This window comes from Falco rusticolus, chromosome 1 (assembly GCF_015220075.1).
Source record: "Falco rusticolus isolate bFalRus1 chromosome 1, bFalRus1.pri, whole genome shotgun sequence".
NCBI classification, from domain to species: Eukaryota; Metazoa; Chordata; class Aves; order Falconiformes; family Falconidae; genus Falco; species Falco rusticolus.
This window is the reverse complement of record NC_051187.1, coordinates 37,767,881-37,792,482: the sequence shown is the minus strand read 5'-3', so window position 1 is coordinate 37,792,482 and position 24,602 is coordinate 37,767,881. Positions and strand designations below refer to the sequence as shown.

Sequence of the window (24,602 nt, the reverse complement as noted above, 5' to 3'; positions counted from 1 at the left end):
TTCTTTGTGTAAACTGAGAGGAATACTGAGGAGCGCAAAAGCAGCACGTTTAGCAGCATGGAGAAAGAAAGAATCTTGTTTTCACTTTCAAGAAATTCTTCTGGTTTTATACAGCATTACTGGAATTTAGATCTAATCAGTTTCAAGAGATAATTTCTATGAAGTTATTTTAGAGTAACTGGAGAAAAATTAAAGGAAATAAATGGTTATGTATTCTGAAAAAAATGCTCCTCCCATATTTGTAATTGAAGCACTAGTTGGGTTGTAAACAAAGTAAAAATTATTTTGGTTGACAAAGACTGAATTTAAAACAAAAAAACCCACATCATGGTCACATGATGTAAATCTCTATTGCTATTAAAGCACTATTGCTAAAGTTGTTCAGGAAAAAAAGGAATAACTTTGATGTGGATTTTGTTCAGTCTTTTGGGGGGATCATTTCTTCCACTTTATGTAGACACTGACAGTGATCCACACACTTTCATCACACTGTTTTTGTCTCTTTTCTGATCTCTACTGCTCCCATGCTAGGCTCTTTCAGTGTCTCAGCTCTTACTTTAAACAGTTCCTGTACATGGGTGGATGCTCACTCAGCAGAGGGTTTGCTACACCACCATCTGGGTTATCAGGCCAATTCTTTTGACACTATTTCATTATATGCTTTAACAAATTCAACTGAAATCAGCAATTAACTAACTGTTTCTACACATCTTCATATCTTTTCACCTGGCAAAAGGGAGAGATTCCTTATTGCCATCTGTCCAAACAGATTTTGAGTCTGTAAAATAGATGGAAAGGCTCCATCAGTTAAAGGGAAAGGTGGAATTGGTTTCGTTTACAATTACCCTGCTGTAAATTTGCAGTATTTCTAGGGATGCTAAAACAGCACTACAAAATTGAAACCATCAGAATGTGGCTCCATATTGCACCAACAGTTTGTTGTACAACAACAAAGATTGATTATCAATCTTAAGAATCACACTGTTTTCTCCAGGTGAGAAAAATAAATTTTCTTTCATTTATAGTCACTATAATGTATACTAAAAGCATATTAGCAAGAAAAAAGAAACTTTGTAGAATGTTAATAGTAAAGAATTATATCATAATAACAGTTTCTGCAAGAAATGCAAATACTTTTTAAAATTAACTTTTTATAGACAATTTAAAACATTACACATGCACCATTCTCCATAGAAGAATTCCTGTAACAAGCCCTCATAACAGAAATGTAAGTTTACAGTCATGTTAGAAGTCTGCTATCTGCTAGTCCTTCTACAACAGTCATCTTTCAATCCCAGTCAGCACAAAAATCTGCAGTAGGCTTCTGCTTTTTACACCGAGTTAACATTAAACACTGAATCAAGGTCAGGATTCATCTTCAGTGTTGTTAGATTTTTCATCCCAGAGTATGAAATTAATCTCCCAGGAAGTACTCACCACCACAAAATATAAATATACAGAAATACACAATATGCCATGAAGACAGAATGAAACAAAATTAATTATATGTAGCATATATTACTGATATTTCTTAAGGTATTTCTAAAAATAATCACAATTTCAGTAAGAATCTATTTACAGGAACTTTAGAATGTAACACAAAAAGGATCTAAACTGGAAGAACATAAAAATTGCAGACTTCTCTATTTTCAACTTGCTGTTTGTGCATCAGGTCAGAAACACTATAATTAAATTTGTACCTGATTAAAATGGAATAATTTTGGTCCAGTGAGTCCTGAACTTAGCCTAAGCACAGAGTGAGGACTCAAGATGCCTTCTCCTCCAACCTGTTTTCCATTGCATTCATTTTAAGTTCCTCTTCAGGTTTCCATGGAAATAGCAGAGAAGAGTGCTTATGTTCTTGGCATTAAAATATTCATTAAAAGAGATAAGGAGGTGGTTTATATGGCAGATGCCATATTGCTGAAGCAGGCAATCAAAAACTAAGCCTCTTGTATGTAAATGATCATATGCATAAGTGAATGTATTCTGGGGAGAGTAGGCCCAGAATGTATTCTTCACGGGGAAAGAAGGAATAGGTAGTGTAAATCTGACCTGCAGAGAAAGTGGGAATTTCTGTCTGGAATGCAAGACGTCCCAGAACAATGCAAAATGAAATGCTGCTAAGATTTTACCATTAGAAGTTGAAATATTTTTCAAGGGAACAGAAGATGATTTAAACTTACTACAGAGACACATGTTGTACTAATGATCACATACTCTAACCAGAATGTCTTCTCTAATAAAAAATGGTATGTTTCTTGAAACAGGCCTTCCTGGGTTGCTGTCAACAATCAATATATTAACATCTTTAAACCCAAAGTAAAATCTTGTCTTCTCCATAGAGAAAATAATTTTATAAACCTGATGTTTGAGCAGACCCATGGAAATCACATTAACATCATTTTAAATTTTCCAATTTAAAATGGGCAAGTAACAATTAATTGCATTTATTTAAAAATAGACAGAAGCAGACTTTGATTAAAAACGTGCATCTAGTTGTCCTAGTATTTGTACTATATGAGCTAGAAGGGCAGTAAACTATATACTGAATATAAGACTGATTCCTCTCTGAAATCTAAACACATTAACTACTTGTCATAGATGCAAGCCCACATTTACACATCAGGACCAAAGGTAAACTGAGAGCCATGCCAGAAGGATATCTTCACTATCTCTGAATGCAGAATCATGCACTCACCTTTCTTCATTATGGATGTAGGTTAGTTGAGTCTGCCATTCATCCTGAATGCCCTTGCAGTGGCATTACGCAGGTAACATGAAAAGTCTGCCTTAAGCCTTTCCTGGGTGATTTCCAGCATTGTCTGCCACAAGGCCAGATGAGATTTATGGCAGGAGTCTGAGCACATACAGCTGGACAAAAGAGATTTCAGTCTGCTTACTGGCAAGGACTCTTAAATATGGTGTAGACTATCATTATCATCACCTCTTGGCAGTCCTGCCTCTCTAGCTCCTAATGGAACCTTGAGAAATATTCCAAGACATCATCTGTTCTCTCAGAAGTGGAAAAAAATATACTACAATTTGCAGCCTCAAGTCTTGCTGTAATGCTTACGTGAGTGTAAATAATTGTTGAAACGTGCAGGTGTTGCAAACATAACTGTACGGCATTTACTAAAATTGCCTGAGATTTTTTATAAGTACCATAACCTATGTCTCCAAATGCAGTTCAAAGTGATGAATACAATATTAGCAGTAAAGAAAGTTTAGTGCATAAATCCATGCAATGTCAACCATGTCAGCACACCTACTTTACAGTTCCCCATGTTCAGAACTGTATTTTGAAATCAAACCACTTCTATATCTAGGAAGTTTCTATATATATACATATATACATATACACACATACACACATGAATAAAAATTTACTTTGTTATGTAGTGAAATGGAATTTCAGCAGTAACTAGTTTGACAGTGGACAGGAGAAATGGAAAAGAAGAACCTAGAAATTAAAGGAAGCCATTTCCTTTGGCTGTAATATTCAGGGAACAGTATATGAGATGTCATTTAGACAAAACAGCATAAATTTTTGAAGGTGATAATATAACTAACTAGAAGATGATAAAAATTATTAGATTTTTTGGTGCTAAGGATAGCCTGGATTACTTTTAAAAAACTTTTCTTGTTCAGTTGTGCATTTCAATGATTTATTTTTGATTGGTTTTTTTTTTTCAATAATATAGTTATTTATTCAGTTGAATTGAGGCGTAATATGAGAATAGAAATTAATTTTTCTTTCTTATTTCTGCATTAGTTGTAAGGGTCTGATGAAATTTACATATAAATTTGATTTGCTTTACAGAATGATGAAAGAACAAATACAAAGCCAAAACTGCTTGTTTTCTAACACATGCCCTTTTTTTGTCCTCTATGATATACTTATTTCTGACTTAGTTTATTAGCATTAGTTAATACAGTGTTTTACACTGGCACAGATGCAACTCTAACGTGACTCAGGAAGCAGTTGAACAACCACACCACTTTGTATCTGAGTTCATTCACCATTTTCCAGAAAGACAATGAATGTGTACATAAGTATATACACATATATGCATTTATATTTCTATTTACTCACAAGTTTCCATACTCATTTTCACATTCAAATGTTCTTCTTTTTGCTCAACTTCTGCCCATGGATTTAATAAATATTTATATTCATTTCAGACGCCATTGTTAGAAGCCCAGGTCTTAAAATAATTATGCAACAAATCACTCACACATTCTGGAGAATAACAACTGAAGCTGTGCTTCTCCATTGACTAATATAAGTCTATTCCATTCAAACTAACAATGAGCATGTTTATTGTTTTGGCAAGGTTTTTGTCTTCTAAGCTGTACCACTGTAACCTCACAAGCCCAGTTCGGCACATCTCCAAAAACTTAAAACGAAAACAGCTTCCAAAACTCCTAACAAATGCAATAACATCAACAGGCAAGCACCTGAGCTGGAAATCAAGTGCTGTCACCAGCACAGAATGAATCAGATCTATTAGTATGCAGACCAATTTGGAATTTATTTTTTTTTTAAAAAAAAATAGGATAAACCATTGAAATGAGCCCACTTCAGAACAATGCAAGAACATGGCAAAGCATACAAAGAATCACATCTCTTTTTCCCCCCAAAGAAAATATTTTAAAGTGTCTATCCTGATTTGACAAGACATTCTTGATTACTTTGTCTTTATTAGACATTTACTATTAGGAATCAATGTGACAGTCACCTGATCCAGTGTACAAATGGCCAAGTTTTATACCCTGTTTCCAACCTAGGGTTTTTTTTCAAACCAATTTTAATTTGCATAATAGCCTTTCTGCTAATCATAAGGAGGAAACAGCAGTATTAACTTCCCACTTCAGTCCCTTGTAGATTGCATCTCCTGTGAACCTAAACCTGGTCACAGTGCACCAACGTTTTATCTATACTATAGCATCAATGTAATACTGTTCAACATAAAATAGAGTAGAGAAGCAATGTATATTTTGGCCTTTTGAAACTGCAGTGCTGATATAATAATGATCTGTTCTGTGCAACAGTCAAATACTATTGACAAGGAAATTACACTGAATCCTGAGTCTGTCACCATGCCCTCCTTTTTAATGTTGTCTCATGACAATTTGAAACATGGCACTGTTTTATATTTGTATTTGATATAACAGTATTAGGCAACCTCAAATTACACCTGTAGCTGGCAAACATACCTTTGATCTCTTGCTTCTTATACTTCGCAGTTGTAGTGACTATGTGTAGACAAATACCTGTATCTCTATCTCCAGCAGCACAACTTATTTTTATTCCCATCAAGAGTGTTACGATGAATTGGTAGGGTGCATTTATCATATGTCTTGTAAGTATAAAGCCTGGAACTCCTCACAGAATTTTCCCATACTAGTATTTTTTTCAGGGTTTTTTCAAGACCTCATATAGACACTTTTGAAAATCCAGTTTAAACTAGCAATAATCAGAAATTAGAATTTATGGCACTACCTTTTACCATGTACGTTATTGAAAGATTATTCTTGTTCAGAAAGTAAAGGAAGTGCCTTGGGCATATGTCATAATTTATCTAGGTATCATGCTAGACTCCACAGCAAAGGTTTATAATACGTGTCTATTTTATGCTACTCAGCTTTAAAAGCTTCTACAAAAGCACTGACACTCCTTGTGATCCTTGATTCCAGAGAAATGATTACAGGAAAGCTTATAATCTGTCTCCAGAGATGACAGTGGTGCAAGAGCATTCTTGTATATTTCATTACAAAAAAAACCCAAAACAAACCAAACTGAAAAAAAGCCTCCTGATTTTTTCCATCTTGTTTCTTAGGGAAGACCAGTCACTTCACCAGTGAAGTGGACCTCATGGGATACGCACTGATTTCCATCTAGATTTGAAATACACTTTAGGACAGCAGTTTTGCAGTCTTTGTTTAATTAGAACTAAGTTCCAGTGCCACTAGTCAGGTTCTGAAGACTGAGATTTTTGTAGCAGGTTTTATTTTTGTTTTGTTTTGTTTAATTGGTTTTTAAAGCAAGAAATATAAGGGTACTTCTCAAAAAGTTGGTTTCCTTGAGTGTTTTTTTCACTTATTCACATGAGCGTTTTTTGTCAATGCATTTTTCTTTTTAAGTATTCATGTTTTGAAGAAGGAATTGAATGATTTGAGTACAGAACGGCTTTTGTATTCTCAGAATAAGGTGACATTTCTTTGACTCCCTGCAGCCTTTTTGTTTTAAATTTCTTCTTGAGCAGAACAGCACTGGTAACATTTTAGAAAAGGTGCATCACACCTTTTTACTCAGGAGACTTCCACCTAAACTTCTATTTAACTGTCACCTCAAAGAGAATTTATTAAAGGACTTCTTAACAACTAACATGAGTCACTGCACAGCTGAAATCTTGTCTCAGACTGGATCACTGGATACTTTGTGGAATTTAATGTCTGAAGTGGGAAAGACCCACTCTGGACACTGAATCCCATGGATTAGCTGATTTAGCATCTAATGTTCTAAAACAGTCATAAAACCTTAAGATTCTTCTAATCATATAAAATCTGATCAAAAGCAGGAAATATATTGACTTATTTATATTTTTATTCATGACACTTACTCAGAGTAACTATTTTGGTTATTTATTATGGAAATTTGAATTCTGAGCATTACTGAAATTATTCTAACAGTGCAAACAAGCATATTAAACAAGATATTAACTATATCCTAGAAAGTCAGTTTTTCTGATGAAAAATATAAGCTCCAGTCCTTAAAAGACCATTGCATGGACAGACTCCACTACAGTACTTTGACCGCTGAGGACAATGGAACACAGTATGTAATATAAAGACAATTTTTAAAAATCTTTGAAAAACAAACAGCAAGTATATGTAACATTTTAAACCTCACTGTTAGAATGTTTACTATGTAGCAATTTAGTGTGTTTTTCATTCTCCAAGAACAAAAGTATTTTTAAAACACGTGTAGATAAAAATAACACTTCAATATGTCAAAATAACAGTGGTGTCACTTTTAGCAGTAGAAGTCAAGAACCTTGTATTAACTTGCCTGCGTGAAGTTATTCTCAAAAAAACCCAACTTGTAAATCTAAGGCACACGACCAGTGCATACCAATGAAGACCCGTCAAAAATTTTTATTAGTCTTTATCTATGAAATCAGCATGGGTTTTGGCATATTTACCAGTAAATCCTTTTTTTGAAAGACATTAAAAAAAGGGTAATATACCAATCTGTTAAACCTATTATCTCAGCTCTGTGTGCAACAAATACCAAGACATTTTTATGCTACAAAAAGTGTTTACGTAAATATCTCTTTCAAGAAGATTTTATTTTTTTATTAGCCATACACATCTGGAACCAAGAAAAGCAAGACAGACAAGGAAAATTAAGCCCTTGATGCAAGATAATAGAACAATCAAGAAAGAGCAGTTTAGATTAGGGTTCTGTAACACAGAGAAGGACCATTATAATACAGAGAAGTTTAAGAACTGTTGATGTAAGTTTTGGAGAAAAAAACCCCAAAACATAGGACAGAACTCTTTCAGCAAAGATGCAAGGACAAAATGTTAAACTCAGACTATTTATGAATTTTCTGCCTCTGGTGCAAAATTAGAAACTAATTTATGTGACCTAACTTTAAGCTAATGAATAATAACTTTTAAAAGTGGGAGAAAAGTGAAGAAAAAAACAAGATTCTTTTCAAGGTTTTATGCATGGCAGAGTTCAGATACAAAGTAATAAACAGTGGAAAAATATTAGCAATCTACCATATACATGATCTACAAGTTTAATACATAATTGTTCTGGTGAGCCAAGATCTTCTCTTTACTGGATAGCTTCACCTCACTTCACATTGCACTGCTGTGTAACAGATGCACTTTTAGCAGAAATTATTATCTCTCTATATCAACTAAAAAGAATGACATAATGGTGATATTACAGATTAGGGATTAATTCGGTGTATTGCAGTCATGAAAATAATCGTATTGATGAGGAAAACTAGCTTTCCCCAGTTTGATAAATCATTTTTTTTCTGCTTCATTTCTTAGCTACACGATGCCTCATTTCTCCTGAAATGTTTTTATCTTTGATACATCCTTAAATACCTGTTGACATACTAAAGATTTTCATTTCTTTATTGTAAGAATTTGCTGCCATAGTATAAGCATGGCAGTATTTTTGTTTATTTAGTCACTTGTTGAACAAATGACAACATACTGAGAATTGTTAAGATGCATGTAAAATACATCTTGAACAACTATGCTGGATAAGCGCATAATTACGAGTAAATGCAACTCAGAAAAAGTGACACATGATATTGGATTTTTACCACTAGCTAGGTTAAAACATTCTTAAAAGATTTTCTTAAGGATAGGGTGCATTTTCCAGCAAAAATATTGTGTAGGACTCTCTAATGAGGCTTTTAAAGTGAGTTATTATTGTTCTTTCCTAATCTGTTTCAGAAAACTAAAATCCTTCCTGCTATGAGCTTGATTTTATGTGGAAATCAACCAAGATTGTTACAGGATCTAGAGTAGGAAGATCTCCCACAGCATTAGTTTCTAACATTCTACATTGTTTCTTATGAATAGATGGGCAGCAGAACAGACTGACAATTCACACCATTCTAACTGAAGGCATCATCTTATTTCACTTTATCAGTGAACAAGCAAACTGATATGCTATATTAGGCTTCTTCTAAATTTCTTCACAGGCTAATGCTTTTTTAAGTGCACTTTAAAAGCATTAAGTAATTTCAAAGGAGCTCAGTTACTATGAAACAGTGTCTATCATCTGAAAGAAAAGTGAAAAATACAGGAAAAATAGTAACTGAAATTGGCCATATACTTAAAAATTATAGTTTGATTTAAAAATCAAACTCTTGGGGGTTTGTGGATTTTTTTGGTTGTTTTTTGTTTTGTTTGTTGTATTGGTTTTTTTGGTTTGGTGTTTTTCTACATATTTAAGTCTGCATACAATGAAACAATTGCCACCACTCACCACCCTGTTTCCTTTAAATAAAAAATTAAGTGGTTCATATCAGACCTTTTAGAAAGCTATGGTTTAGAAGATATTTGTGCTATCCGATACGCTTTCTGTAACTGGAAGAGTAGAGTATCAACTACAGATTTATATAAGCTTTGCCTAATGGACTGTACAGAAATTGGTTGGGGTTTTTTTGAAAGTTTATTGCATACAAGAAAACTGTTCATAAAGCCAGTAAGCTATAATCCAGAATGAAAATGTTCAGTGGAAAAGGATTTTGAGAAGAATATAGGAAGTAAAAAACAGAGGACTGAGGAAATAATATGCAGAACACCAAAAGTAAAAACTTTACATAGAAATGATATGTTGTAAGATTGTGAATTGATAGGCTTGTTCCAATGTACTTTTCTCTGAAGCTGTTTTCTCTACTTTTCAAACTGGAGCAATCTTGCATTTAGGTTTTCTGTTCTCTTTTGTAAATATGTTTATAGCTAATGGCTCCAGTGTTTCCTCTGGAATTACATGACAATTCAATTTCTCCTTCAATTTATCTTACACTCTGCTTCAGCTTAAACCACTATCCTATGTCTGCACGCTCTTATATTGTACAAGAGCTTCCCGATCTGTATTGTGCCTATACATCGAGCAATATAACTGTCCAGGTTTTAGCTGAGACAGAATTAATTTTCTTCTTAGTAGCTGGTACAGTGCTGTGTTTTGGATTTGGTGTGAGAATGCTGACAACGCACTGAGTAAACATAAGTAATGTTTACTCTAAATCAAGGACTTTTCAAGTTTCCCATGCTTTGCCTGTAAGCAGGTGCGTAAGAGGCTGGGAGGGAGCACAGCCAGGACAGGTGACCCAAACTAGCCAAAGGGATATTCCACACCATGGAACGTCATGCTCAGTATATAAACTGGGGGGAGTTGGCTGGGGGATGCTGATCAGTGCTTGGGGACTGGCTGGGCATCGGTCAGCAGATGGCGAGAAGTTGTATTGCGTGTCACTTTTTTTTTTTTCCTTTAGTTTAATTCTTCTTTCTTTCTCCTTTTCATTACAATTGTAGTTGTTGTTGTAATTATTGCTGTTATTATTTTTATTATATTTTACTTTTTTTCAATTAGTAAACTGTTCTTATCTCAACCCATGGGTTTTACCTTGTTCTGGTTCTCCTCCCCATCCCACAAGGGGGGCCGTTGAGGGAAGTCAGTGAGCGGCTGCATGGTACTTAGTTGCTGGCTGGGGTTACACCATGATAACAAAATACATATAAAGCTGGTTCTTAAATAGGAAAGTCAGCTTTATGAATTGGAAAGGAAGGTATCATCCAGTATCAATTTACCAATGAAGGAAACAATTGAGAATGTGCAGGATTAATAAGGAAAATGAGTACTAATAAAAATTAGCAATTTCCTCACAGCAAATAATGAATGCAAAGAGCACAGAAGTACAGACATATTAATCAGGAAAGCAAAGTACAAAGAATTAAAATCTGGAGCCTGGCTTTTCTCATATTAAAATCAATGGTAATAAGAAGCTCATTCACTTTGTTATTTGGAAAATATTTTTATTAAAATGAAAGCAGCATCTACAATACAATCTGCTAGAATTCTATAGAATTTCCCAGTACTTATTCCCCAGTAAAATAAAGACCTCAAACATTAAGCCACATATATGATGATATTATGATTTTCTTCATCTAATTGTATATATTGTAGGACTGGTTATTACACCATTTTTCTTAATACCTTTTCTAATCCACTTGTAAGAAAAATTATAGTCCATCTCCTTTGAGAGTTTATGAAGTTCACTATTTCTGACAATTTCTCTTCCCCATATGTCAAGCACAATCATTTCATTCCTTATCTTATAGAATCATAGAATCATTTAGGTTGGAAAAGACCTTTACGATCATCAAGCCCAACCATTAACAACTGCTAAGTCCACCAAAAAACCATGCCCCCGAGTGCCACATCTACTCATCTTTTAAATACTTCCAGGGATGGTGACTCAACCACTTCCCTGGGCAGCCTGTTTCAGTGCTTGACAGCCCTTTTGGTGAAGAAACTTTTTCTAAATATCAGATCTAAATCTTCCCTGGCAAGACTTGAGGCAGTTTCCTCTCCTATCGCTGGTTACTTCTGAGAAGAGACCCACCCGCACCTCACTACAACCTCCTTTCAGGTAGTTGCAAAGAGCAATAAAGTCTCCCGCGAGCCTCCTTTTCTCCAGGCTAAAGACCACCAGTTCCCTCAGCTGCTCCTCATGAGACTTGTTCTCTAGACCCTTCACCAGCTTTGTTGCCCGTCTCTGGACACGCTCCATGTCCCTCTTGCAGTGAGGGGCCCAAAACTGAATGCAGTATTCAAGGTGCAGCCTCACCAGTGCCAAGTACAGGGGAACAACTGCTTCCCTAGTCCTGGTGGCCACACTATTTCAGATACAAGCCAGGATGCTGTTGGCCTCCTTGGCCACCTGGGCACACTGCCGGCTCATGCTCACCTGGGTATCAACCAGCACTCCCAGGTCCTTTTCTCCCTGCATAACCTCATGACATCCTTGTAGTCTTCCCGAGTTGCCTGGCCCTTCTTCCGAAGGTCATAAACTCTCCTTTAGTTCCTGAGTTCCAGCCAAATCTCTCTGTTCAGCCAGGCCAGTCCTCTTCCCCACCAGCTTGGCTTTTGGCACGTGGGGATGGCCTGCTCCTATGCCTTTAAGATTTCTTTCTTGAAGAATATCCAGCCTTCCTGGGCTCCTTTGACCTTCAGGACTGCCTCTCAACAGTCTCCCAACAGGACTGCCAACCAGTCTCCTAAACAGGCCAAAGTCTGCCCTCTGGAAGTCCAGAGTAGAAGTTCTGCTGACTCCCCTCCTTCTCTGAGAATCAAAAACTCTTATCATTTCGTGATCTCTATGCCCAAGATGGCTTCCAGCCATCACATCACCCACAAGTCCTTCTCTGTTTCAGAAAAAACACATCCAGCAGAACATGTTGCCTAGTTGGTTCACTCACCATCCGTGTCATGAAGTTATCTTACACACACTACAGGAACCTTCTAGACTGTTTCTTCTCTGCCATGTTGTATTTCCAGCAGACATCTGGTAAGTTGAAGTCTCCAACAAGAACAAGAGCTAGCAATTGTGAGACTTCCCAGCTGCTCATAAAATATTTCATCTGCCTCTTCATCCTGGTTAGGTGGTCTGTAACAGACTCCCACCATGATATCTGCCTTGTTGGCCTTCCTCCTGATTCTCAACCATAAACACTCACCCTATCATCACCATCATTAAGCTCTAGACAATCAAAACACTCCCTAACATACAGGGCTACCCCGCCTCCTCTCCCTCCTTGCCTATCCCTTTTTAAGAGTTTATAGCCATTCATTGCAGCACTCCAGTTGCGCAAGTCATCCCACCGTTTTTCTGTGATGGTAACTATAACACAGTTTTGCTCCTGTGCAATGGCTTTCAGCTCCTCCTGTTTGTTGCCCATGCTGTGTGCATTGGTGTAGATGCACTTCAGTTGGGCTACTGATCCCGCCACCTTTTGGGGGAAGAAGCCCTAATTCCTATGTGACCACTTTCAGGTACTTCCACAGTTTCTAACACATCGATAACCCTTATGTCTTTGCTACTACATGGATCTTCATCCCCCTGTCTCCACTGAGACGGCAGATCAAAGGACCTCGCTAGCACACTGGGCTTCAAATATTGGTGTGCTGCCCCCAGCCTTCTCTCTCATGAGTCTTGTTTTATCCCCTTCCCCCTTCAAATCTAGTTTAAAGCACTTTGAGTGAGCCCTGCTATCTCCTGTGCAAAGATGCTTTTCCCACTTTGAGACAGGTGTACCCTGTCCATTGCTAGCAGGCCGAGTGTTGCATAAACTAACCCGCTGTTCTCACATCTTCTAAGATAGTGAATCATTCACTGTTATAAACATCATAACATTAAAAAAAAGTGTCAAAAAGCAGCTGCTAATAAATACTGGAATGAGGTGGAAAAGCAAGAACAGGAGTAAAAATAAAATTTAACTGCTTCCTACCATGTATTCCAAATCTGTTTCATCTGTGAAAAATTGACTTCCTGTCAAAAAAACCCTATGATTCTAGTATTTGACGTGATTGCATTTAGAGAATAAGTTTATTCATATCCTGTTGCCCTATGCTCTTTTACAGAAGAAAATAAAAAGCAGCAGGTAATATTAATGATTACCATCTTGTAAATAATGCCCTGATAAGCTCATAAAACCTAACATTCAGTCAAATGCAGATACAGAGGTTTGTGATGTTTTCCCTGTAACTATGATAGTTTAACTTTCTTACTTTTCTCTCCCAAATACATAAATAAGAAATCTTACTGTAAGGTTTAGTTACGTAGGATGACTTTAGCTGCTCTAGCAGTTGGTATATCAAAGTGGAAGTCTGACTATATACCTTTTGATTTGCCTCTGCTTCTGGGCATGGGATCTTACTGTTTGCCTTACAGACCTGGAAGTCACTGGACTCCTCTGTGAGTGCTATGCTCAGGATTCCAGCAGAAAATCAACCGCACTGAAATATGGATAATTTCCTGATAGGTTTGTGAGCTATATCTGTCTACAAAGGGCCCAAAGAGCAGTAGAGCTGGCACAAGTAATGAGGTAGAAGATGCATGCAGCAGAGGTAGCAGTAGCAGACAGAAGAGTTGAACAATCAGGAAGGAGAAAATGAGGCATCCCTTTCTTCCTAAGTGGTGAGTTTACAGAAAATCTCAGCAGGCTTATATAATTTAAGATATGCATTCAATATGCATTTCACCAAATGCATGTAATTCTGCTTTCCATAATCTACGCTGCTATAAACAAAAACCTGCACAGAATCACATGATCAAGATGGGAGGTCTTAAAATGGAAGGATTTAACAGGAATGCATTATTTAATTTCTAAAATAAACAAGCATATACTTTGGACTTTTATCTCCGTATAAATAAATATTAAACAGAGTATCATGATCATTGGATCTTTTGGTCTAACTTCCATTTATCACAACTATGGTCATTTCCATCTGTTGGGTTTTCCCTGTCCTAAGCCTAGTCATTTTTAGTTGATGGCTGTTAGACTAAATTCTATCTTCCAGAAAAGCTGGTTCAGCTGCGTCAGCCTCCTTCCTAAAAAAAAATATAAATAAGCAACTATTTCAAGGTGGTATTTATCTGGCCTAACTTCTAGCCATTTGTTCTTATTTTGCCTTTCTCCATTAGATTACATATTTCCTTAAATATTGAGAATTTTTTGCTCCTTCAGGTACTTATACATGAATCAAATACTTAATCTTTTCTACTAAACAAAACAAATTAACCTTTTGAAACGCTGTAAGTCTCAGTCTGAATTTCTGGATAGCAATGACAGCCAGATGCTCTGCAGATCAGTGCTTCCAGGAATTTTAGACACAGCCACACCGCATTTAGTTTTGTCAGCCTTTCATTTTACTTTTTAAAACATATCTTCAACCTTCTTTATTAACATTTCACATTTCCAAATAATTTTGTTTTCTTTTTTCTGTGTATGGGTTGTTGGGGTTTTATTTATTTTAATTACTGCTTTCATTTGATCTATGAAGAACAGCAAAGGCACAATGCAAGCTGCTATTAGAACCATCCCTTTCTGTATCACTACTAGGAACTCATCCTATTGGACCACACCTAATATCAAAAGGTGTTGTAAAATTAAGTCTACTCTGATAAGTCCAATGACATCCCAAGGCAGCATTATTAGGGCACTACTGCATAAACGCTTACACCAATGGAATTCCAATTGATCTTGGTAAATATTAATGGGAAGAAAGTCTCATTGCTATGTCACAGTTGCAGTGAGAAAGCTCAGATTGCTAGAAACACTGCTAGCTTTGGCAGGACACAGCTGAAGCAAAGCTCATTGTCAACTGATATGACACTCTACCATGCCATGTTGCCAGGGAAACAGCAGAAGGAAGAGAATATAACGTTGTTAAACTGGAGGGGTTCTAAAAAAAATTTTACAATGCTGAGGCCAGGCTGTCCTGAAGTAAATGTAGCATACGTAGGATATATTATCATGTTCTATAACATTGGTTCAGTTATAAGCTTTCTCCCCATAACTGATAGACTGAAGGATTCTTGCTGCTAAAGATGCTACTTCTATTACACACATTTTATGCTAAATTATGTGAACTATTATTAATAATTTATTTCTACTGATGATAAACAGTAAAATATGACCAATTGGTAAATAGCAAGGCAAAGTACTGGACTGTGTATTTTGAAAGCAAGTTCTTTCAATCAGTATAATAATGGAAAGAAAGGACAGTGTCAAGATTACATATCTAAAAAATAAGTGACAGGAATTAGAGAACTGAATTAATTGGAGTAGAGGAATTATTCATTGTCTGCTAATTTTGAATATAATCAGGAGACACTGTCATTGGTTGACAAGTTCAAAATTTAACCAAGCCTATTAATAGCTTTAAAAAATGCATTTTGATACTCAAAAATCTGTCCCAAGAAGGAGGCTTAAGTATTCAGTCTTGGCAGCACGTATCATGTGTGCATGTCACATGCATATAGTGTCTCATCCATTACTTTTCATAAGAAAAAAAAGAAAAAGAAAAAAAGAAAAACAAAAAGGAAAAGAAAAAAAGAAAGAAAGAAAAAAAAAAGAAACCCCAGCCACCCAAGACAAAGATCCATCTAACCCAAAATCCCATGCCTTACACTGGCTAATAATAGATAATATGGGGAGAGAAAGAAATCTAAGATCTGGGGAGACACAAATACTTCCCTAGTACTTTATCTGTGCTCCTCATGGAACCTTTCCTAATGGTGCTTGGTTTTTTGAATGCTATTGAACATCAAGTTGATATTTCATAAACAAAGCTGTTGCAAGTCCAAAATCTCTTTCTGGTACATGCACTGTATGATAATGAGTCAAGAAGATTTCAAAGTGTTTAACAGTATTTTTAAAGAAATTAAACTTCCTGTAAACACCTTGGTACATTGCCAGAAAAATGACAGTTTGACAGTTACCTAAGTGTTCTCAGTGTTAGACACCATTATTTTTAGTTTAAAACACCTGCTGGAATGGCAACACTGTAATACAAGCATACAATTATATTTACTTGCACGTGATTTCTTTTCCTAGCACCCAACTTCTGTTCAAAAGAACCTACTCTTGAAAAGCCTATGAAGAAATACCACATACGTCAAACAAAAAAAGTGATGATACTGTAGGGAATTTTGAGTTTACAAAAACAAAACTACTAACACCACGAACAAAAGCACTACTCCTCCTCCTCCTATTATTCTGACTTAATTGCGGTATCATCTGCAATGGCAATGAGTGTGCAAGTGGCTTACATGCATGTCAGCAATTGCAAGGTGACACAGGTCGTAGTAAACACACCTTCTGAAAATATATGCTGCAATATTCTGGGTTACTTGGCTTGCAGTACTTACTGCTCTTACTTTCGTTTAACTGTGAAAATGTTTTTCTTATTGCGCGTTGTTATATCAAAGCCTAACATATGCCTTTGAATTCATGACATTAAAGAAAAGCTTTTTTAATTTCATGTAGCCCAAAGCTTAAGCAGTTTCTTAAATTTAAGATATAAGCTCATAATATTATCTCATTGTTCTGATGGTTTATTTGCTGGAGCAAGTTCTCATTCTGTGGCATCATCTGAATATACAAAAATGTGATGACATTGTAACCTTTGATAAAACACCTGTCATCTCTCTTCAAGAGTCAAAAGTTTATAGTGTATAATGAAGATCAGGTGATAGGAGGACTTGAAATTAGGAAAGAAAAAAATTTAATTAACATTAGCCCTAGTCTCAAAAGGAGTCAGTAACATATTCCAAATATTGTCATCTGTTTTCCAGTTTTAAAAATAACTGTTGTTTTTTACTTTAACTCTGGTTTGTGTAAGTGTAGTCTTACAGTTCCTAACAATACAGTAGCACACCATTCCTATAGATAGGATAATACTTAAGGTAGGGACAACAGAGCATTCTGCCAGTGCCCAAGATCCCCAGAACATTCCCCTGGGTGACCAAGGAACAGATTTGTTCAGTAAGCTACAGCAGCTAATAGAACAAGTAACATGGGAGACATGTCGCAGAATTGTTTTCTGATGATCCAGCATGCTGAAGTTCACTCACTGGCAGCCAAATAATAAGGCCTAAACTCTGATGGAGTTTGTTACACCATCTATCCTATATTGAATTGTTACTAGGAATGACTTTCCAGGAAGTCTCTATATCCTGACTCTACCCATACACCTTTGAATCAGGTGATCTTTGTGTTCTTTTTGTGTCCAGTGTGTTACATGATTTTGGGCAAGTCATTTGAAAGTGTTACAGGTATTATATTTACCCATATGCCTGTCCACCAAATTCTTCAGGTTTTATGCTACTTTTCCTCCCTTATTATGTGGGGACTACAAAAAAAGTAAGCTCTGGGCTATGAAGGTTATTCTGCCTATTGAAAATGGCTGAAAGAGCATTGAAACAGCAGCAACAAATGCAAATTACTAAATACATGCAAGTGTTCTAAATACATGCAGATTCTACAGAGATCTGTTTAATGTTCAAGCTTATTTAATACCTTAGTTAATGATACATTAACTATACTCACAGATAACTACCTTAAAACATACCATAAACACCAGCCAGGACAAATAGAACAACGTAGTGGTTTTAGAATTAATTACAGCTGCATGCCAACTCACTGAGATTTTTTTATTCATAGAAGTCATTCAGTTCAGGGGTTGCAGAAAGCTTAAAGCAAAAAACTTAAGCAAAACGAGGTTCAAAAGTTGGGATAAGAGTTTTGCATCCACAGAATACTTTCAATGCAAAAAAAAGCACAAAGAAGTTGCACTTGAGAAGGCTGTAGTGTAGACTGAGTGCCACTTCAAACTACCCCTACGGAATCTAAAAGATTTTTGAGAACATGAATACCTATTTTATAGAAGAGAAGAGATAAAAAAGGAGAAAATTGAAAATATATTTTTGTAATAATAGATACAATTCTCATTAATCCTACCACAAAAATATATTTTTAGAAAAATTCTATTTGTTAAGTAGAGTTGATCAAGTATCCAGGAACATATCTTTTGACAAGTTTTCGTCTAGTGTTAAGGTTAGTATTCTTATAAAGCCTCATTTGGCTACATTCCTCTAAAACCAGACATTACTTCTTAATAATATTTAGCTATCTTCCAGTTATTTTTCTGTCATAAGTCATATTTCTGTTGTTCTTCTGCCCATATAATGAAATCAAGTTACTTATTTCCTAAGAGTATTAAAGAAATTTCTACCTAAAATTCCAAAATTGTACACACCAGAGTCATGGCACATAGTTGACATTCATGCTTCTGTATTAATGAGATCTAGAAAAACTATAGAGTGTAGAAATGGATACAGAAAACCAAATCATTCCTTATGCAAGGCACCACCTCCAAGAACAACAGTGATATACAGGACAAGTTTATTCAAGGATCTAGTCTTTCAGCATGAAAAAAGGAAAAATCCTGGTAAAGGCTAGGATAGAAAAATATCAGTAAAAATACAACTGAAAATATCAGTAGTATGTCAGACTGAACAGCAAATTTTTAATATAATTTAAGAATACATTGAACAGTGTAAGTTGTTGAGCATCTACTGCACCTCTGCTGTCTCTTTACACTGAAAGTACTGTCCATCAAATCCTACTCCTCCCACCTTTTATCAGTTTTTTGTTCAGGACAAGCCTTTCCTATTGTGGTGGGGAAAGCCACAGCAGTCTAGTTTCTTTCAGAGAGAGTCTGTCAAAATCCTTTTTCCAAAGTAAAGTAGTTTCAGCATCTAGATTCATCTCCCTACATATTTCCTCACTTCTTGAAAAAAAAAAAACAACCACAAACCACCACCAAACAAAAAACCACACCAAAACCAACAACCAACACACATAAGCAATTTTCAACTTTAGCAGGCATGTCTTTCCTTTGTATGATATATATTTATTCCTGTTACCTATTTTTTCATGTGTCTGCATATATGTTCTAGTCTAAGTTAATAGTTTCTCCCAGCTTTTTGACCAGCACATGCACCAGCCTAACAACAAAAGCTGTTCTTGAGAAATGTTTCAAACATCATTACAAGTAATGTGATGTTAATAGTAATACCTTCAAGATGATTAAGTATTTGCTATTCACCTTGGAATGCTTTTCAAAGACAGGTACTTGGTATTTTTAGATTTCATGCATGATTTTGCCTGCTATACTATTAAACTGTTTTGGGTTTTATTTGTTAGTAATCCTGTCAAACTTTGTAGAACTTTTGGTATTCAAGATCACTTCCTATTTTCTCATTTCATGCCACACAATTTTCTTCGCTAAAGCTTGTCAAATGTTTCATATCACGTATGTTGAACCAATATCAAAATATTGGTTTGGGCAGATCTACAAACTGTTAAATCAGGTAATTTTGTTTCTGCAAGTGATGTTACTCAGAACAAAGCATAGCAGGAGAAAGACAAAATCCCCAGAAAAGTTGTCTTCCCCTTCTCTCATTTGTTTCCAGGCAGTATAAAGCTTAACATCCTTTGTCTTTTAAAATTACACACAAAGGAAAAATTGTCCAGGCTGGCAACTGATAGCTTGGGCATTATTTTTGTTCTCCCTTCTTCAAATTGGTGTCACTACAATAAGCTCGCCCTGAACTGTTAGCTATTTTCAGGACCTAGCAGTATGCAGAACTAGCTCATTTTTCTCTCAATTTTTACCATATTTGTCAATCATTATTTTAGCGCATCTTCAATAAAGGCAGAGCTCATGCATAGCATTTATCCACTTCTGTCAACAGGAAACACAGACATTACCATATTCATATAGTTTATTTGCTCAACTTCCACAGTTTATAAATCACCCAGATTCTTATAAAACTCTGTCAAGCAGTAAGTTATGTTTGGCATTGGACTAGTTTTATTTAATAGTTCTCTTCACCATAGATACTACACCAGGAAGCATTCTAGACTCAGCAACGCTATTATTTGTAGGGCTTTTTTAATACGTGGCAGCCTCAGTGTTGCAGTTCAAGTGATATACCAATGTAGGTACTTCTTATAGTTTACCTGTTGGAGCTGATTAACACTGTATTGTGTATCCAGCACACCTAGAACATGCCATCTCTACACACTAAAATTATGGATGTGTGTTTGGATAAAGCATAACAGTCAAAGAAGGACAGGTCAAAAGTAACCTGTTCTTTACGATAACACAGTAAGGCTCCCCCTGAAATGCTAGTAGTGTCTCTCTCCTTTTTGCCATATAAGTAGTAGTTTCAGGAAGATGACTGTTCTCATGTATTTCTTCTATGTTCTAATTTCTCCGCAGATCATAAAAAATTATCTGCAGAATTAAGTTTTATAGATGTGATATATGTCCAAGTGAATACTTGGACAGTATTTGCATACACATGGAAGCTGATGGATGATAAAAGTCTGAATTTCAATGTCGAATACCCTCTACAAGAGTCTTCAATGAGATCATAGGAGAGTAGCCCTTCAAGCTGTTAAAACACGATGTAAAAGCAGGCTTCAGTGTCACTCTGAAATAAACTAGGTGCTTACTTCATTTTATTCTAGATACTGGAATCAAAAGCAACATCTACAAAGATTTTTCAGAGTATATTGATATATTTTTTCCCCTTTGGGCTAGTTCTTTTTGATTTTTAAATCTGAAGAGCAAGGCAGGAAAAGTCTAGAATCACAAGAAACCAACTAACTCCTAGTCAGGTTCTAGATATAAATAAGACATACTTTTCTTAATATCTCTGAAAATGAAGAGAATTCAGGGCAATGCTTCTCTCCCGTCAAGAGGAGGTTACTAAATGAAAGTTTGATCTAGAAATTTGTTACAATAGGAAGGCACTAATGCCAAGAGCAGAATCTCCAGATAATGAAGTCCACATGTAGAAGAGTGAATGGTTAATCAGCATAGTACAGAGAAGAAAATGGAAGTGCAGTTGATAAGCTGTAAAATCACTACGGAAGATAAAAATAGGGAAACATTACTTACGCGATAAGCTATACCAACAAAGGGCCAATTCAAACAGTGCCAACAAGGATTATTGGAAATATAATTTAAGAGAAAATTCCATACTTGTAGAATAGCCTTAGACACATGGAGACAATGATGGAGGCACAACAGAAAGATCTAGACAAACTCTACAGAGCTCCAAAAATTAGGTAACAATGTTCTGTTTCTTAAAACAGATTTTTCTGGTCTGGTATTTCTCGTGACCTAGTATAATTGCTTCTCGAGCTTGTCACTTAGCTGCCTTCTAACAGGAAAAATCTTTGTAAAAGATTTAGTACTCATAATGCATATTTCATTTGCAGTAAAATTCAAGTATTTCTGAAAAGTTTTATCAAAATTCAGCTTAATTTCTTGACCATAACTTTTCTTCCCTTGGAGAATCCTGAAGTGCATGCAAATGGGATTCAACCATATAAGCCAAGCTTGTAAAACAGAGGGAATATTTTTAGTCATGATTTTGTAGGTTCAATTATAGAACTGCAGTGAGATCCTGCCTATATATGTAGGTTCATTTTTAATGAAAAAAATCACGTATGCAACTATGTTGGCATTACACAAGTCCAGTACAAAATAAACAACAGTGAAGAGAAAGTCACAGCTGGCCCTTTCTCCAGGATAGGGGAGTGGAGCTTTTCAGCGTAGAGAATTCACAACAGAGAGATCTGCACTGTGACAGACATCTTGTGTAAAGCTTCAGTACTTCCTTCCACTGAGTCTGCTTGTGGAGCAAATACTGCCTTCTCCCAACCTGTTCCTTCACTTTATCATTTTAGAGAAGTCTATATGAGTTGGTAATCAGTTATGAGATTTTTCAACGATTCCTTGAAATTATTATTTTAGGGGAAAAAAGGGAAAAGGAAATAGCTGCATACAAAGTGGTATCATACCCATACAAGCAACTAGAGGATGTCATGCATGATGCAGCTCTTACACTTACATGTGCTGTACACGACATTTCTTTAGTCTGTAAAGAAACTTTGATATAGATGTGTGTACTACACATAATTGGGGTGGGTGGGTGGGGTGTGGTTGGGTTGGGGGTGTATGTCCAATAAAGAAAAACAGTTGAGGCTGATTAACTAATCCTCTTCTGTAGAGGACTGCCAAAACCAGACCTGGCTGAAAGATCCCCTTTTGTAAACTTACGGAGAATCAATCAGATTTGAAACATTGTATAAAAATTTCTTGAAATAAATTTCCTCCCCAACAACACTTAAGGTGATGGGCCTGCTGTAAAAGAGCAAGGATTCTGGTGTTCTGGACTACTCCAGGAACTGATACTGCTGAACAAACTTTCTAAATATAAAGCAACTGATGATATGTAAAGGAGTACAAGAGAATTAGAAGCATTTTAAGGTTAACTTTCTGATTTAACAGAATAGATTTTAATTCTTCCTGAAAGGCAGCTCTTATCAAACATAAACACAGCACATTTAAGGAACCACTAGATGATAGAATTGTTATGTGTTCCTACCCACAAACTCCCATCTCTTAAGCATCATGTTTTACAAGGCTATAAAAAAAAAAGTTCAAATGAAACCCTGTAAAGGTTAACTCAGGCAACCTGAATGTAACAGCAGACACATAGTTGCACATGTGTTAAGTGTTCATATAAGTTTTTCCATAGTTATGGTATTTGCAAGCTGTGAAAAACAGAAGCTAATAGCATTAAGGGGAATTAAACAGGAAGAGTTATTCATTGGACAAGGCAAATTAGTCATATAAACAAAAACAGAGAAAATTTTCAAGTTCCATACTAATTAAAAGCCATATTTGATTTTTTTTCTTTAAAAACTCATTCCTTCACAAATTCCAATTTTAGCTTCAAAACGTCCCAGGACTTGTAAAACATGGTGTCCAAATTAGCCATCCCTGTACACCAGGATATTACTACTGTCTACCTTTTTAAGTGATGTGTAGAGTAACAACTAAACATTTAGCAAAAGGCACAAAAACCCCAAACCTGCCATCATGTGAAAAGCATCTCCATTTCCCAAAAGTAACATTAAATAAACAAATCTGTCCAGTAGGGAAAACTATCCAAATAAAGGAATCATAGCTTCTGGCTTTTTACTACAGATTGGAAGTGTGGGAAAATCACATTTGGGACCGGGAACTCAGGGATTACTGCCTTGGGAGGGTAGGGAGGTAGCGGGAAGGCCAAACACAGGAGGGGAAAAGGAAGAGAAGGAAAGAGAAGTTGCACTTACTGTTTGGTTATCTTCATACAGCTTCAAGTCATACCCACTCAGCTCCACACAGAAAATTATTGCTGTAACCCCCTCGAAACAGTGGATCCATTTTTTGCGTTCAGATCTCTGTCCACCCACATCCACCATTTTGAAAGTCAGCTCTTTGAAGGTGAACTTATTTTCTACAATCCCTGTGGTCATGTCCCGAGAACGCAGAATATCTTCCACTGTAGGGATGTAGTCCAGTGCTGCAATCCTTTCGAGGTCATTTAAGTAGTATGCAGCATTATCCTCTAAGTGGTACTCATTGGAGCGGCAAAAACACTCCTGCACACCAGGGTCTGCCCAGAGCCGTTTCATGACGCCCAGAAGCTCAGGGGTAATCTCACCTTTGCTCTCAGCTGGGCCTGTCAGGGCAAAAAGCTGCACAGCATCATAGGCTCTGTCAGGATTGTGAAATTCTATCTTAAGGGTGGCTAGAGCCCGAATGATACGTGTGAGAGAGTCAATTGCATTATAGATAATCAGAGGTTTGTATTCCTTACAGGCCTCCAAGTTAAAGCCACCACTATGAATGATTTTCATCTGCTTTACAATAGTACTCTTCCCAGAATTGCTGGTGCCCAGGAGAAGGAGCTTTATCTCTCTTCGTTGTCGCTGACTTTCAGAGCGCAGGTGGCGGTCAATCCTACGGGACCGCCGCGCTGCCTCTTTCTCCTCAGAGCTTTGCCGACATCCCATGGTACAGCAGGCAGTTACAGAAGGGAAGGATTGGAGATTGTCTCACTCTGTTTGCGTCTCTGAAAAGGATCTGTGGTGTCTTTCAGCTCTCGTGCCAGGTACACCTTGAACAAAAAAAAGTCACTATCCAATTCCCGATGGTCCAAGATGCCTGTACCACCTAATTCAGTCCCAGCAGGGGTGCAAACACATGTAGGTATGCAACCACAGAAATAGTCTCTTCAGTAGATGTCATGGCACTCCCCTTTCCAGTGCATAAACAGTGGCACATTCCTGTTAATGAAGGGACACTTCCCTTTGCCACAGTTTGGCTAGATCCATCAAATACTCTTTTCTGTTCTGCATAATTATTTTGCTGCCTTCTGTCCAAAGGTAAGGAGCTGCACTTTCACCTTCTCTGCTCTGGCTCTTGTCTTTTGATTTTATTTTCTGGTTGCTGTGGTGATGCTGCTAGATAAGGCTGAAGCTTTCTTCAATGGTGCTGTACTCGTTTCTCTTCCCCCACTTCTTCAGCTGATCCAGTTCAGCTCTGTAAATCTGTGCTTTCCACCTGCCAAACAATG

The 24,602-nt window shown here is 36.5% G+C and overlaps 2 protein-coding genes across 2 annotated transcripts in view; one reads left to right on the top strand and one right to left on the bottom strand.

Annotated features, from left to right (window-relative positions):
* RSPH14 (radial spoke head 14 homolog) overlaps window positions 1–24,602 on the top strand; it is a 92,042-nt gene that overhangs the window by 26,137 nt on the left and 41,303 nt on the right. The gene's annotated exons all lie outside the window — the stretch shown is intronic.
* Window positions 1–24,602, bottom strand: part of GNAZ (G protein subunit alpha z) — a 65,146-nt gene that overhangs the window by 15,849 nt on the left and 24,695 nt on the right. The window contains exon 2 of the mRNA XM_037410127.1: window positions 23,317–24,589. Coding sequence (XP_037266024.1) covers window positions 23,317–24,039 — 723 coding nt within the window. The 5' untranslated portion in view covers window positions 24,040–24,589. The remainder of the gene's footprint in view (window positions 1–23,316; window positions 24,590–24,602) is intronic.